This window comes from Branchiostoma floridae, chromosome 6, assembly GCF_000003815.2.
Source record: "Branchiostoma floridae strain S238N-H82 chromosome 6, Bfl_VNyyK, whole genome shotgun sequence".
Taxonomy (NCBI): domain Eukaryota; kingdom Metazoa; phylum Chordata; class Leptocardii; order Amphioxiformes; family Branchiostomatidae; genus Branchiostoma; species Branchiostoma floridae.
The window spans coordinates 4,328,461-4,341,065 of record NC_049984.1 but is presented as its reverse complement, the minus strand read 5'-3'; the positions used below and the strand labels follow the sequence as shown (position 1 = coordinate 4,341,065).

The 12,605-nt window shown below is 43.2% G+C and overlaps 2 protein-coding genes across 2 annotated transcripts in view; both read left to right on the top strand.

Annotated features, from left to right (window-relative positions):
- Positions 1 to 2,824, top strand: part of LOC118417501 (toll-like receptor 13) — a 4,990-nt gene extending 2,166 nt beyond the window's left edge. Inside the window, exons 2-3 of the mRNA XM_035823081.1 lie at positions 83 to 1,119; positions 1,493 to 2,824. Coding sequence (XP_035678974.1) covers positions 83 to 1,119; positions 1,493 to 1,690 — 1,235 coding nt within the window. The 3' untranslated portion in view covers positions 1,691 to 2,824. The remainder of the gene's footprint in view (positions 1 to 82; positions 1,120 to 1,492) is intronic.
- Positions 2,825 to 3,875: 1,051 nt separating this feature from the next.
- Positions 3,876 to 11,532, top strand: LOC118417500 (nascent polypeptide-associated complex subunit alpha, muscle-specific form-like). Its single transcript, XM_035823080.1, has 6 exons — positions 3,876 to 4,449; positions 8,933 to 9,412; positions 9,679 to 9,854; positions 10,017 to 10,154; positions 10,507 to 10,609; positions 11,192 to 11,532. Exons 1-6 carry the CDS (start codon positions 3,876 to 3,878, stop codon positions 11,530 to 11,532), a joined length of 1,812 nt encoding a protein of 603 aa, XP_035678973.1.
- Positions 11,533 to 12,605: the final 1,073 nt, after the last annotated feature.

Here is a 12,605-nt window from a genome sequence, read left to right as displayed (position 1 = left end):
CTTTTTAGACTGAAGAAGTTATACTGGGAAAACAACAACCTTTGTGTCAAAGCTGACATACCGTTCCTCCCCCCATTCACAGACTTATCATCACTAGTCTCCTTGCATCTCGATGAGCAAACGTTGGACTGCTACTCTCCCGGTGGGATTCAGTCCTTCCCGCCCGATTTCTTTGCAGGACTAATCTCTCTGAAGATGCTTTATCTAGGCCATAACAATCTTAGAGCAATGTTAGATCAGGAGGAAACCAGCCGCCCATTTGCCAATCTCACGTCACTGGAGGAGCTGGATCTATCACACAATAACTTCCACAGTATGACATCGCTGCCGTTTGAAAACCTTCAGAACCTGACGTCATTAGACCTCTCTTCTAACTGGATTCAGAGCATTCCAGTCGCGATGTTCAAATCTCTGCCCAAGCTGCGAACACTCAAACTAAATTCTAACCATCGACTTGGAGCATTGCCAGAAGACGGGTTCGACTTCTTGCAAAATCTTGAGAATCTGAACCTGGAAGACAACCCCTTGCAGTGCACCTGTGAAGAAGAATGGTTTCACGACTGGGTGGTGAGTAACAAGACCAAAACGCTGTTTTACAACTTGTCAAACTACGGCTGCGTGTCTCCCGAACGTCTTGTGCACAAGACTATCTTAGACTTCGACGCTGAAGCCCAAGGCTGTCACGACAAGACGGGGATTCACGTGGCGATCTCCGGAGCAATCCTCCTCTGTGTCTTCCTAGTGGGAGTCGTCGTCGGCTATCGGAACCGCTGGTACATCAAGTACGGCTGCTTCGTCATCAAGGCTCGTTTCCATGGCTACCAGGCGCTGAGGGAGGCGAACGTGCCGAAGAAGTTCGACGCCTTCGTCTCGTACAACCACAACGATCGCGCCTGGGTTATGGACGAACTAGTACCGCACCTGGAGGAGGAAGGGGAACCGTTCCGACTCTGCCTGGACTACCGCGACTTCGTCCCCGGCGCGCCGATTACTGATAACATCGTGAACGCCATCTACGATAGTCGCAAGACCGTCTGCCTGGTGACGGAGGAGTTCCTGAAGAGCGAGTGGTGTGAGATGGAGGTGCAGATGGCGACGTACAGGCTGTTCGACGAGCAGGTAGTAGCAGTGGTAGTTAGTAGTAGTAGTAGTAGTAGTAGTGATAGTAGTAGTAGTGGTAGTAGTAGTAGTAGTAGTAGCAGTGGTAGGTCTAACAGAATGAGCAAAAGAAGAAGAAGTAGTAGAAGTAGTAGTAGTAGTAGTAGTAGTAGTGACAGTAACAGTAGTAGTAACAGTAATGGTTGTAGCATCACCACTACTGTACTACATTGTAGTAGTAGTGGCAGTATCAGTAGCACTCATCCCAAAAGCTGAAATGTGCAGTTTTGACAGTACATGCATTTTACAACTATACATATCACATACATCATCAATATATTTTTTGCAGTTAGCCTTGATTTAAATCTAACATTTACTTTATCTTGTTGTGCAGGTAGATGTGTTGATCCTGGTGTTCCTGGAGGACATCCCTGACCGCGCCCTGCACCGCTACCAGCGCCTGCGCCGCCTCATGTGCAAGAGGACCTACCTGGAGTGGCCCAAGGACCCGCAGGGGAAGGCGCTGTTCTGGGAGCGTCTTAAAGACGCGCTGAAGACTGGAGACAGGCCACCGATTCAGAACATCATCTGAACGTTTCCTTACGTTTCCTTGTAAGAGTCCTAAACTCCAGAAGGTAGCGCTTTTTCCCGATGGATGTTGATTTTGATTCTGTAAAGCACAAAGTGCGTATGACCTCACAGTTTCCCCCCCCCCCCCAAACAAAAATATATGACCTGCGCGAAAACGTTCAGTGTTCTATTAGACTCCCAAAATACTCTCTAGTTTTAGATCAATTGATCTTATTATCGTATGGCTGAATACAATGTCCCTTGCAACGCATAACACAAAAGTTAGGCTATAAAAGTAATTTTAGGGGCGATAAGAAATCTCTTCTTGTTATATGTTTTTTGTTTCGTCTTTGAAGGCGGAGTTTATACGTTTAGGAGATACCTGGATAGGGTCTGCACGGGTTATATTGTTTTTTAAACACGCCACAAGTGGAATTCTGCAAAATATGTTCTGATCAAGTATCCAATGATCAATGATACACGAACAATTGGAAAGTAACACCCAATCTAGAGTTAAGATCCCCTTTGCGAATGTCTCGCTCCACTTTGCGAATGTCTAGCTGCACCTTGCGAATGTCTGGCTCCACTTTGCGAATGTCTGGCTCCACTTTGCGAATGTCTAGCTCCACTTTGCGAATGTCTGGCTCCACTTTGCGAATGTCTGGCTCCACTTTGCGAATGTCTGGCTCCACTTTGCGAATGTTTGGCTCCACTTTGCGAATGTCTAGCTCCACTTTGCGAATGTTTGGCTCCACTTTGCGAATGTCTAGCTCCACTTTGCGAATGTCTGGCGCCACTTTGAGAATGTCTTGCGCGATATTAGGCGTAATACAGCAAAATTGTGTGCAGTCAACACTTTCCGGGGGAAGAATAATGAATAATTATCAATACATGATTTCTGCATAGTTATATCAAGGACGTTATATAAGATATAACAAGATATATCAAGGACGTTACATGAGATCTATAACGTCCTTGGTCATATGCAATGCTTTTTCTGCTTATACTAGTTTTACTGTATATTGAAGTTCTGATATATGAATATCATACATTAAGTGTGAATAAAAAATCTCTATAGATTGAGATTTTGTAGTTTGATGATCATATTGGATTATTTGTAACACATTTTATCATAGTTCATATTGCAAAGTTTTGATACTGGCTGGTTCAACAGTGAGCCTGGTTGTGGTGTGTTGTTTTTGATTATGGTCTAACGTTGAGGTTGATCCGAAACATCAGAATAACACTAGTATTTTGTTCCTCTTGCATCTTATATTGGTAGTATCTAAATGTGAGCATTTTCCATCAAATAAACAGTTGTGGAACCTGCAACTTGTTAATTTGGCCTTTATTTGGCGTGCAATTGTCTAGATTCGGTATCCAAAAACTTGGTGTTAAAAGAAAGTTGTGGAAGAAGTTACAACACATCACGATAATTCATAGGTCTACACTCCTGTGTAGCGTATGGCGAAAATACACACAGTTCACAGTTCGTATTGGTTTCTTCAATATTCATCTACTAACTCCACAGTACTCAGACTCAATCTATCTGGTATGCAAGAAAAACAAGTCTGCGCTATGCCGTTATTTACCACTTGTGTGCGTGACAAAATGTTCTATACAAGAAAACAGCCGACACAATATTGAGGTTTATTCAATGATAGTAAACGATGATACTATACTGGACAAAGATTTAGTTATGTCTTATCAATATCTTAGCAAATGAGAATTTTTAGCCAAATACGAGGTAAGCAACCCCTGTGTATAATGCATGGTTTCTTCATAGACGTTATATAAAGTCCTTGGTATCTCTTGAATATTTACTCATTGACGCTTAATTTGCGCGTTATGAATCTAAGCCGTGACGACGTAAGATGATTTTACTCTTTCACTAAAGAAATTCTTTTAAGTCTAAACCTAATTTTGCAACGGTAATGACAAAAAGAATACTTACATCCACGCGTTTTACCACAATGCACCATGTATATTATAATATCACAGGTCTCTGACGTCAAAGAAGCGATAACTCGTGGTAAATTGGAAAATTCCTCCTAAACATAGAAAAGTGGCTGTTGTGGATGTTGAATGTTCATGACATGCCACATCCGATTTCTAGACAATTACAGGGGTCGGCTTTTTCCCACACGACAGAGCGGAGAAAGCGCATTTCGTGATCGGCACCAGATTGGGTGCGGTCCGAGTGCGAGATGGCGGAGGGTCCGGGAAACGAACTTCAGCAGACCAAAACAGCAAACAGCCCGACAGCCGCAGAGTTGACTGACCCAGGAGGGTCTACACGTGAGGGAAATGGCTACATGCCAATGGCTTCAATCGTAAACAATGGCTATACACCAATGGCTTCTATCTTAGACACTGCCTACACTCCTATGTCACCTATCGTAGACAACGGTTATACTCCGATGGCTTCTCTCCAAAAGGCTTCTGATGTACCGCCGCCTCTTCCCCCGAAAATGAACCGTCGTCGTCAGGGAGGACCGTCTCGTCCCTCCGGACAAACTTCAGAAGAACCGCCTGTTGCCCCCGGACAGACTCCGGAAGATCCGTTTCGACGCTCCGGACAAACTCCAGGGGATCCGTCTCGTCCGGCCGGACAGACTCCAGGGGACCCGTCGCATCCCCCCGGACAGACTCCGGCGGCGCGGCTTCTCCTCCCCAAACGGAGAAACGCAAAGAGGGCCGGTGTCTACTGGCTGCGGGAGGAAGACATCGTCAACCTGCCGCTGAACCCGATGTACGGCGCGGATCTAGATCTGCCGCCAGGTTAGTTCAAACTATCCTGAGTATCATTCCAGTCAGGTATTGCACTGGACTGCGGTACGTTGGCGGCGTAGTTGCTTCCTACCTAAATTTTATGTTGCCCTTTACTTTATAATGAAGATATCGTGCAAAACGCACATGTATCACCAACAAAAGATAACAAAAGACACAAAGCGTGAAAAATTCGCTTTCTATCGACGAAATTCGTTAAGCGCTCTTTTCATATCGCTCAGCTAGCCGCAGCGACGCCGCCAACATGCCGCAGCTTCAGTGAGGTAACCCCTTACCGCCGGGCTCCCGTACTCTCCCCTCACAACATAATGTAGTCAGTAAGGGGAGAGGATGGGAGCGGTAGACTAACTAGGATGACTCTCAGCTCAGTGTGCAGCTGGGTTCTAATCGTAACATTGTAAGGAACACTGCGTTCATACATACAGGGAACCGGGACCATTTAAACATGTTTGTTTTTCTAATTATCACTGTTTTGCCCGCAGTTCACCAGGCGAAATGTCGCCTTATCAATTATAAAATGGAATAAAACTTAACCAGACGAAACGCAAAAGTAGTTTAGGACACAACGTAAACATTCAAAACGAAGTTGTTGCTGTGGGCCTTCGTACCCAGTGGAAAATTTATATATCTAGAAGTGCGGAAAAATCATAACGTTGATTTTATATCTAGAAATTAGAGTCCTGATCTTTTCTCGCATTTTTGGATCCTCGTGTCACCATGTTTTCCCAACAGTTTAGATAAACCAGACGAAACGTCACCTCATCAACTATAACATGGAGCAAAACTAGACAAGAAGAAAAGCACATTTAAAGCAGTTTTAGGCCACAGCGTTAACGTTCAAAACAAAGTTGTTGCTGTGAGCCTTCGTACCCAGTGGCAATGAATAATGCACATCGCCACATGTCTGGCGGAGGTACGGAAAAAAACATAACGTTGATTTTATATATAGAAATAGGAGAAATAGGAGTCTTTCCCCACATTTTTGGATCCTTGTGTCAAATAAAAAGCAAACAAAAACCTGCAGAAAAAAAAATGTTATGCTTTGTTGTGGGAATGATTTTGTAGCCGTTTATTCATAAAATCAACAACAAGTCAGGGTCAACATTTTACACCATACAGTCTGAATCACTAGTTGCATTATTAAAAAAAAAGACTCAAAATATCAATCGTTTCTGTGGTAACCGTAATATTATCCAGTCAATTTTCATGCCAAACTACGATACCTGTTACAATACTGTTGCCAAAGAAAGTATTGAATATGTACTATGTTCCAGTCCAGGAATATTCATACCTAGAGTAGATTTTCTTCTCCGCACAGCCGCCTAATAATCTACCGAATGCATATACATTTGCTTGGTTCATAATACTTGGCTGTGCACAAAAACAAACTTTGTTAACGTTAATGGAACTAGTCACATTGGGAGAATGATTTGCTAATTTGCGTTTGCCTTTCTGTGTCTCTATCTGTTTGTGTGTCTGTTGATCACCAAGATGGCTCAAGAATGGCTGTGTGTTGGTAGGTTGTGACAAAAGTCGGAAATAGTTAGAAATTGTCAAACGTGGAGAATTATTAGGTCCTCAGCATACGGGCTATCACGATGATGTCACGGTGACGCAATGGTAGGCGTTTGGCAAAATATTGGCTTTCTTATTAACCAGCAATTTGATCTGCTAATTTGAATATCAAATTTTAATTCAATCTCCTGACGTCCTGGTAGGCACCAGCCATCGAATACCCCGGATATAAACAAGAACAGCGATCGCTCGTATAGTTTTTAAAAACATCTTTATTCATTAAAAAACATGGTTTACAACATAAACATCACAGCCTAACAGTACCTTAAAGTATTAGTTTTCAGTATAGTCTCGTCCAAGCAATCCTTAAAATTTACTTACTGTGGCCTTACACATGGGGTAAAAATTGAGCATGGATGCTGTACTTAGAATATGTATCTGAATTTCAGCAACATATTGCTTTATTGTAATATTCTAAAATTCATACATGCAATCACTCAACACGACTCTTGCCTTGGGTGACAGTTTAAGCAGTTATTTACCGCTAAAGATTGTATCTTAAAAGACTCGAGCTCAATATTTATCCTAGTTTACACTTCTTGTGAACCATAATTTACCCAGGCGCTGTGGAAATATTTCCCTCTCCACATATTTGAATCTCATTACGCCGGCGCACGAATCTGTGCTGTATGGTAGAGGTTTTCTCACGCTTGTTGAAATGTGCAAATATTTCAGGGAGAAGGGTCTATATGGGAGTACACATAAAGTATGGGCAAACCAGATATTTGTCACTATTAAAATGACTCAATATGTTTAAAGCTGCAGGCAAGTTTTTAAGTCCTAAAGTAAACCGCAGGCGATGGGGATTTTCAAATAGACCATGTTAGGAATTTTCCTAACAGTTATTGTTCTTTATTTGATATTATCATTTACAGAATTATATGAAGGCTTCCTTTTTTATTTAGAAATATATGTCTGAGGCGTTATTTCTACAACAAAAATGCGCGAGGTATGCATTGTGAATTTAAGCACGTTAAGCCGTAATTTGATGAAAGTACTCTTACTTCCGCAGTAACAGAGTCCAAGTACATCACACTAACAAAGTGCTTTCTCCTTCCATTCCACTAGGGTGGCGACTGAGCTACGGCCGGGCTGACACCTTAAATTGGATAGATCTCTCAAGGAATTTCATTGATAAAAACGGTTATTTTTACTCCTTATGTATTTTGTTGACTTTTCAGAGAATTTCAGCCATACTTTTACGATTAAAACAATATTTCAATAAATAAATGAAATCCAGGGTAACACCATTCCAATTTAGGTCGCAGTGAGCTCGCAGCGCGATCGCCGTCTAGCGGAACAGGGGTTCCAGGTAAAGCCTGGTTCACACGTGGGAATATATTCAAGTCCGTATGAAGTCCTTATGGAAGTCTTAGCCACAGGTCGTTGGAAAAATAATAGAAATTGGACGAATATAGACAGATAACATGCCAGGGGGGTTAACAGTCCGAGGAGTATGGTTTGCGACCCAGCTAACTCGTTTGGCATGTTTTCTGTATATATTTGTCCAATTTTTACTATTTCTACAATTTCTACTATTTCTCCTATTTTTCCAGCGACCTGTGTAGCCCGGTAGAGGCTACGAATTCCATAAGAATCTAATACAGACGTGACTATATACGCACATGTGCCCTAGTCTTATTTGTTTCTGTTGATAGCCAACCTAACATCATCTTTGGTGACAACGAATGTCATGATTTACAATGCTCATTCAAATACCTGTGATTGATGATTATCCAAATGTTACAGGAACTTTTGATGTCAATCTGCCTGCGATTTATTCATTACCTTCGCCAAGAAGGTTAAGGTGCACTCTCACTGCACCTGCGGCACGCTTGCGTCACTGCGGGGTACGAAGTTTCTTACTTTTTGTGTATTTAAGTCATACTTTTACGTATTATGCAATATCTAAGTTATGACAAATTATGACAAATAGGACAAAATAACAAAACAGTGACGCAGTGAACGAACCCCGCAGTGACGCAAGCTTGACGCAAGTGCAGTGAGAGTGCACCTCTATGTTTTGCAAGCGCATGTTTGTTTTTGTGAACAAGCTCAAGAACCTGCAAATGGATCTTTATGATGTTTAGTTTGTCAGTAGGTGTAGGCAAGATGAAGAAATCATTAGAGAATAGGCTACCTAGCGCCTTTTATTTTTAAGGTACTGCAGCAGAAATTCCGTTTTTGATATCTCGTGTTCTGGTCACAATTTTTTTATTGTAAATCTTGGGTTCTTTAGTGGCATAGTTTTCGATCCCCAAGCACTTGTTATAACTGCAGCGGCCGATTTTATTAAAAGTTTAAAGAATGATAATTCAAGAAATGGTAGACGGATCATCATGATATTTGGTGTGTGGATTTATTTGATAATAAATGTCTTGATTAGACGATAATTGTGCAAGTCAGGAGATAATAGTGATCAAATCAAATCATCAATTTGCTGCGTTCCGTGATAAGACTATTTAAACATCTGACATAAGTAAATAAACAATAGAGGAGGATTGAAATATTCTAATTATGCAAATGAGGACCTCGTTTGCATGATTAATGAGAGAATATCCTTAAACAATAGTGGCATACTTTGAGAATCGTTTTATCCTTGTGGAGTTAGGGAATAACTCTAAGTGGAAACTGGATTATGGAGTGAGCACCATTCGACATAAATTAAGCAAATCATGGCCTTTTCTCATCCTTTTCTGCATTATGGATGAGAAAAGGCCACTATAGCCTGTTATTTGAGTGGAGAAGATGATCGACTGACATAATTTATGCAAATGAGTACGCTATTTGCATAATTGATGAGAAACATTTGTAATACGTCACTCGAAAAGTTGAACAGCAATTGAAGAAGGTGTGAGGTCTTGGAACTCTGGTTTGATATGTCATTATTCTCGAGAAGGACCCGATGGAAGTGATCATGGTCAACAAACAACTCCGAAAGAGGTCGGTGGGCCATCCCAAGCTGGAGGTCCGGATGATGGGAGGAGGCAAGGGGACCAGGCGGCGTCTGGTCCAGCCACACACACGTATGAGGATGGAGACGCGTTCGGGATGCGTCTCGGACCACCTCTGAAGGGAGATCCTCGCAGCGCCCCGCCTGTCCCCTCCACCCCGAGGCCAGGACGAACCACCGATGGGGCCCAACCTGTGGCGGCCGCCACACACGTGTATGAGAATGGAGAATCGTTCGGGATGCGTCTCGGGCCAGCTCTGAAACGAGACGCACCTGCTGTCCCCTCCACCCCGAGGCCAGGAAGACCGACCGGCGGGGCCCAACAAGTGCCGGGCGGGCCAAATCCGCTATCAAACCAGCAGGACGTCATCAACCAGCTGCAACCAAACCCGATGTACAACTCCAACCAGGCCCCCCAAGCTCTAGGTTGGTGTTACAGAAGAGTTGGGACCTTCCTCTCTTTAACGAAAAAAAAAAAAAAATCCAATGCAATTAATGTATATTGTTCACAATCATTAGTAGTATACAGTAAAGGTAACTTTTCAAAGCAGAGCTGCTGTATGGCACCAGATGAAATGATGTACGATTCAAACATTAGAAAAATGATAGTTCTGTATTAATAATTAACAATGAAACTTGATTTGTGTTGGTAACGCATTTGAAGTAGATGTTTATTTTCTGTCCGCCCGCAGGCCCAGCCGAAGAAAACCGCACCATTTGTGGACGGCTACGTCGTCGCCTGTCACGACGACCACTGATGTACACTGTCATGTCTCTGTCACTGGCATTCGGTACCGCGGTAACACTGGCGATCGTGGTACCTGTACTCCTGACGCACTTCAACCGCCAACCTGGGATCCATGGCTCTGTAAGTCTATTACTGAATCATACTGAATGTTCACACGTGAAGGATTGGGAAACAAACAGCCTATACACAGCCAAGCATATGCATGAACACATTATAAACATTATTTCATATTTTTCTGTTATAACAAATCTGACACAGCATTGTTGACTCGCCCCTTTACAGCCGACCACAATCACAGCAGGACCCAACACCGCTGGCAGTACGGCCACAGCAGGACTCAAAACTACTGACAGTGGTGCCTGGCAAGGTTCTGCCTTACTGATGGGGACTGGCAAGGTGACATCTGCTGACGTCATCAAGGTCAGTACTTGGGTTTCCTTGTGTGCTCATTAAGCATAAGTGTAGCTCTGATGACCATATAGCAATAGATGAATATTAGCGACACGCCAGGCAGAAGAAGAAGAAGAATCACCGATTCACTGCATCACCGATGTGCAAACGGAGCCTTCCAGTAAACAACAACACCGCCATGCTTACTGTACAGCAGATGGACCTTACAGTAGCTGAGTTGTAAAATATCAAAACATGGAGTCCTTATCATTAGAAAACGTAATGCTGTCATGTCTTTCTTAACTAAACTGAATCAGATGTGATAGAAAAGAAATTGAGAGTTTTGTATACTCACGACTTGACCCGTTCTAACCGTTTCTAGGTGAGTCCGGTCCATGGGCGCGGTCCCTCACCCGGCATCACTGCGGAGATGGAAGCAGCAGGACCTGCACCAATCACCATGCCGGGTTCCACGGGCACTGGAGGTTCGGGATAATCTTATCTTTTTTTAACATCTAACCTTTTTTTTCATCTATAATTTCTAATCTTTACAATTTCTTTTAAGTTTTCTTTAGATTTTGTAGATTTTGTATATTGTTCCATATCCAATGCACTGCCATTTACTTTGCATGTCTCTTATTTTGTTTCTGTTATTTTGTTTCTTATTTTGTTAGTATCACATGGGGGGGGGGCTGTACTCATGACAGAACATTTCATGTCATTATTGCTACAGTCAAAATTATTCGCGTAATTGTTTCTTTAGTGACTAAAGACTAAAAATCTCTTAGCATATGTATCCCATGGAAGACTAGTTATACAGGATAGTTCATGCCATTACATGACGCGTACAAACAACTGGCTGGTTGTACTACTATTACTCCTAAGATAATTAACATTCATGTCAGATAAGACACAGGGCTTCACACGCCAGGCTGATGAAAAGAAATGTGGCAGGGAAATGGGATCAGTATCTTTCAATAATTATTCAGCAAATATTGATGCAATAGCCCAGCTGAATTACCTACCCGAGAAATGTGAACATGTTGTGTGTATTTTTTATTCAGCAGAAACGTCTGACCAAGCCAGTAGGCCACGCATCATCACATTTGGTGATGAGCCGGGGGCTGGAAAACTGCGCGGCGGACGCGGAGTTGCAGTTTCCCCCGACAACAAGATCTGGGTGGCTGATCGGTCCACAACGCGCCTCAAAGTGTACAACATGGAAGGCGTTTACCAGTACCATGGTCAGTTCTCACCAGGGCTAGGGTACTCATCAAAGAAGCCATCTGATGTGTCCATCGACAAGGATGGTCATCTGTGGGTCTTGATGCTTGGGTACCCTGCCAGCCCTGACTCCGTGGTACAGGTCACCAGGCATCAGGCATGGTCACCTCAAAGCCAACTTTGACCTGCCTGACAATGTACCACGGGGGGTGCTCCGCGGAATGGCCGTGGGCTTGCGCGATGACCACATTTACGTCACATGGTCTGACAGTTACCGTGGTGGTGTGCAGGCCTTCACGCCGGATGGGAAACTCCTGTGGAATGCCGGTCCGAGGATGAAGAAGCCGATGTACGTCGCCATTGACGGGAAAGACAACATCGTAGTCTCGGACTTAGACACTAACTTCATCTACATGTACGACGAGGCCGGCCGGTACGTGATGAAGTTCGGAGGACCGGGACTGAGTGGTGGCCTCCTGAATCGTCCCCGTGGCATCTGTGTGGACAGTTCCGGTCACATCATGGTGGTGGATTCACTCAACAAGCGCGTGGTGATGTACACCGGCCGGGGTGAGTACGTCCGCCACATCGCTCTCCGTGCGGAATCCCTCCCAATGGGGATAGCAGTGGGGCCGTGGGGACAGCTGGTTGTGGTCCATAGTCTCACTATCACTGTCCTTCCCCGCTACTGACAGTTCTGAAGGAAGCTGATGTAAACGCCAAATATCCCTTTCTCACGAAACTGGAAATATTCAGTTTTCAAGATCATATCCAATTAATTGAATAATTGCAATTTGGTGTATCTTATCAAATGGAAGTCTAATCTTCATAGGCTTCATAGACAAGCTGGTGTTTGTATGGTGGGAAGTTTTAACTGTATGTATGTAGCACCTAGCTGACTTTACATTGTGTACATTAGTGACTGCAGTGTAGTAAGAACTACAGTACTGTCTATAATGGACAGGAAAATGGCTATTAGTTGCATGAAGTACAGCCAAGTGCAAGATTTCAGTAGTCTTATTTGGAAAGGCCCATTAAAGATTAACACATAGATGTAATGTTTCACTATAAACCCAATTTCCTTGAGAAAACTGAGAAGGTAACGCTTAAAGCAACACTTAACTGTAGTCTGATTCTCCACAAAGCGAATGAAGCGTAAGGCTAAGAGATGTATACTTTAATACCAGCTTAATGTATTACAACATTTTACATGTATACTGTTATCTAATTGTAACATTCATTGAACATTGCAATTTC

Bases quoted from the DNA above. Each gene is read 5' to 3' on its own strand.
- LOC118417500 (XM_035823080.1), top strand. From the start codon at position 3,876: ATGGCGGAGGGTCCGGGAAACGAACTTCAGCAGACCAAAACAGCAAAC. The intron at 9,413-9,678 runs GTTGGTGTTACA...GTCCGCCCGCAG, and splicing joins CCAGGCCCCCCAAGCTCTAG to GCCCAGCCGAAGAAAACCGC. The intron at 10,610-11,191 runs GTTCGGGATAAT...TTTATTCAGCAG, and splicing joins GGGTTCCACGGGCACTGGAG to AAACGTCTGACCAAGCCAGT.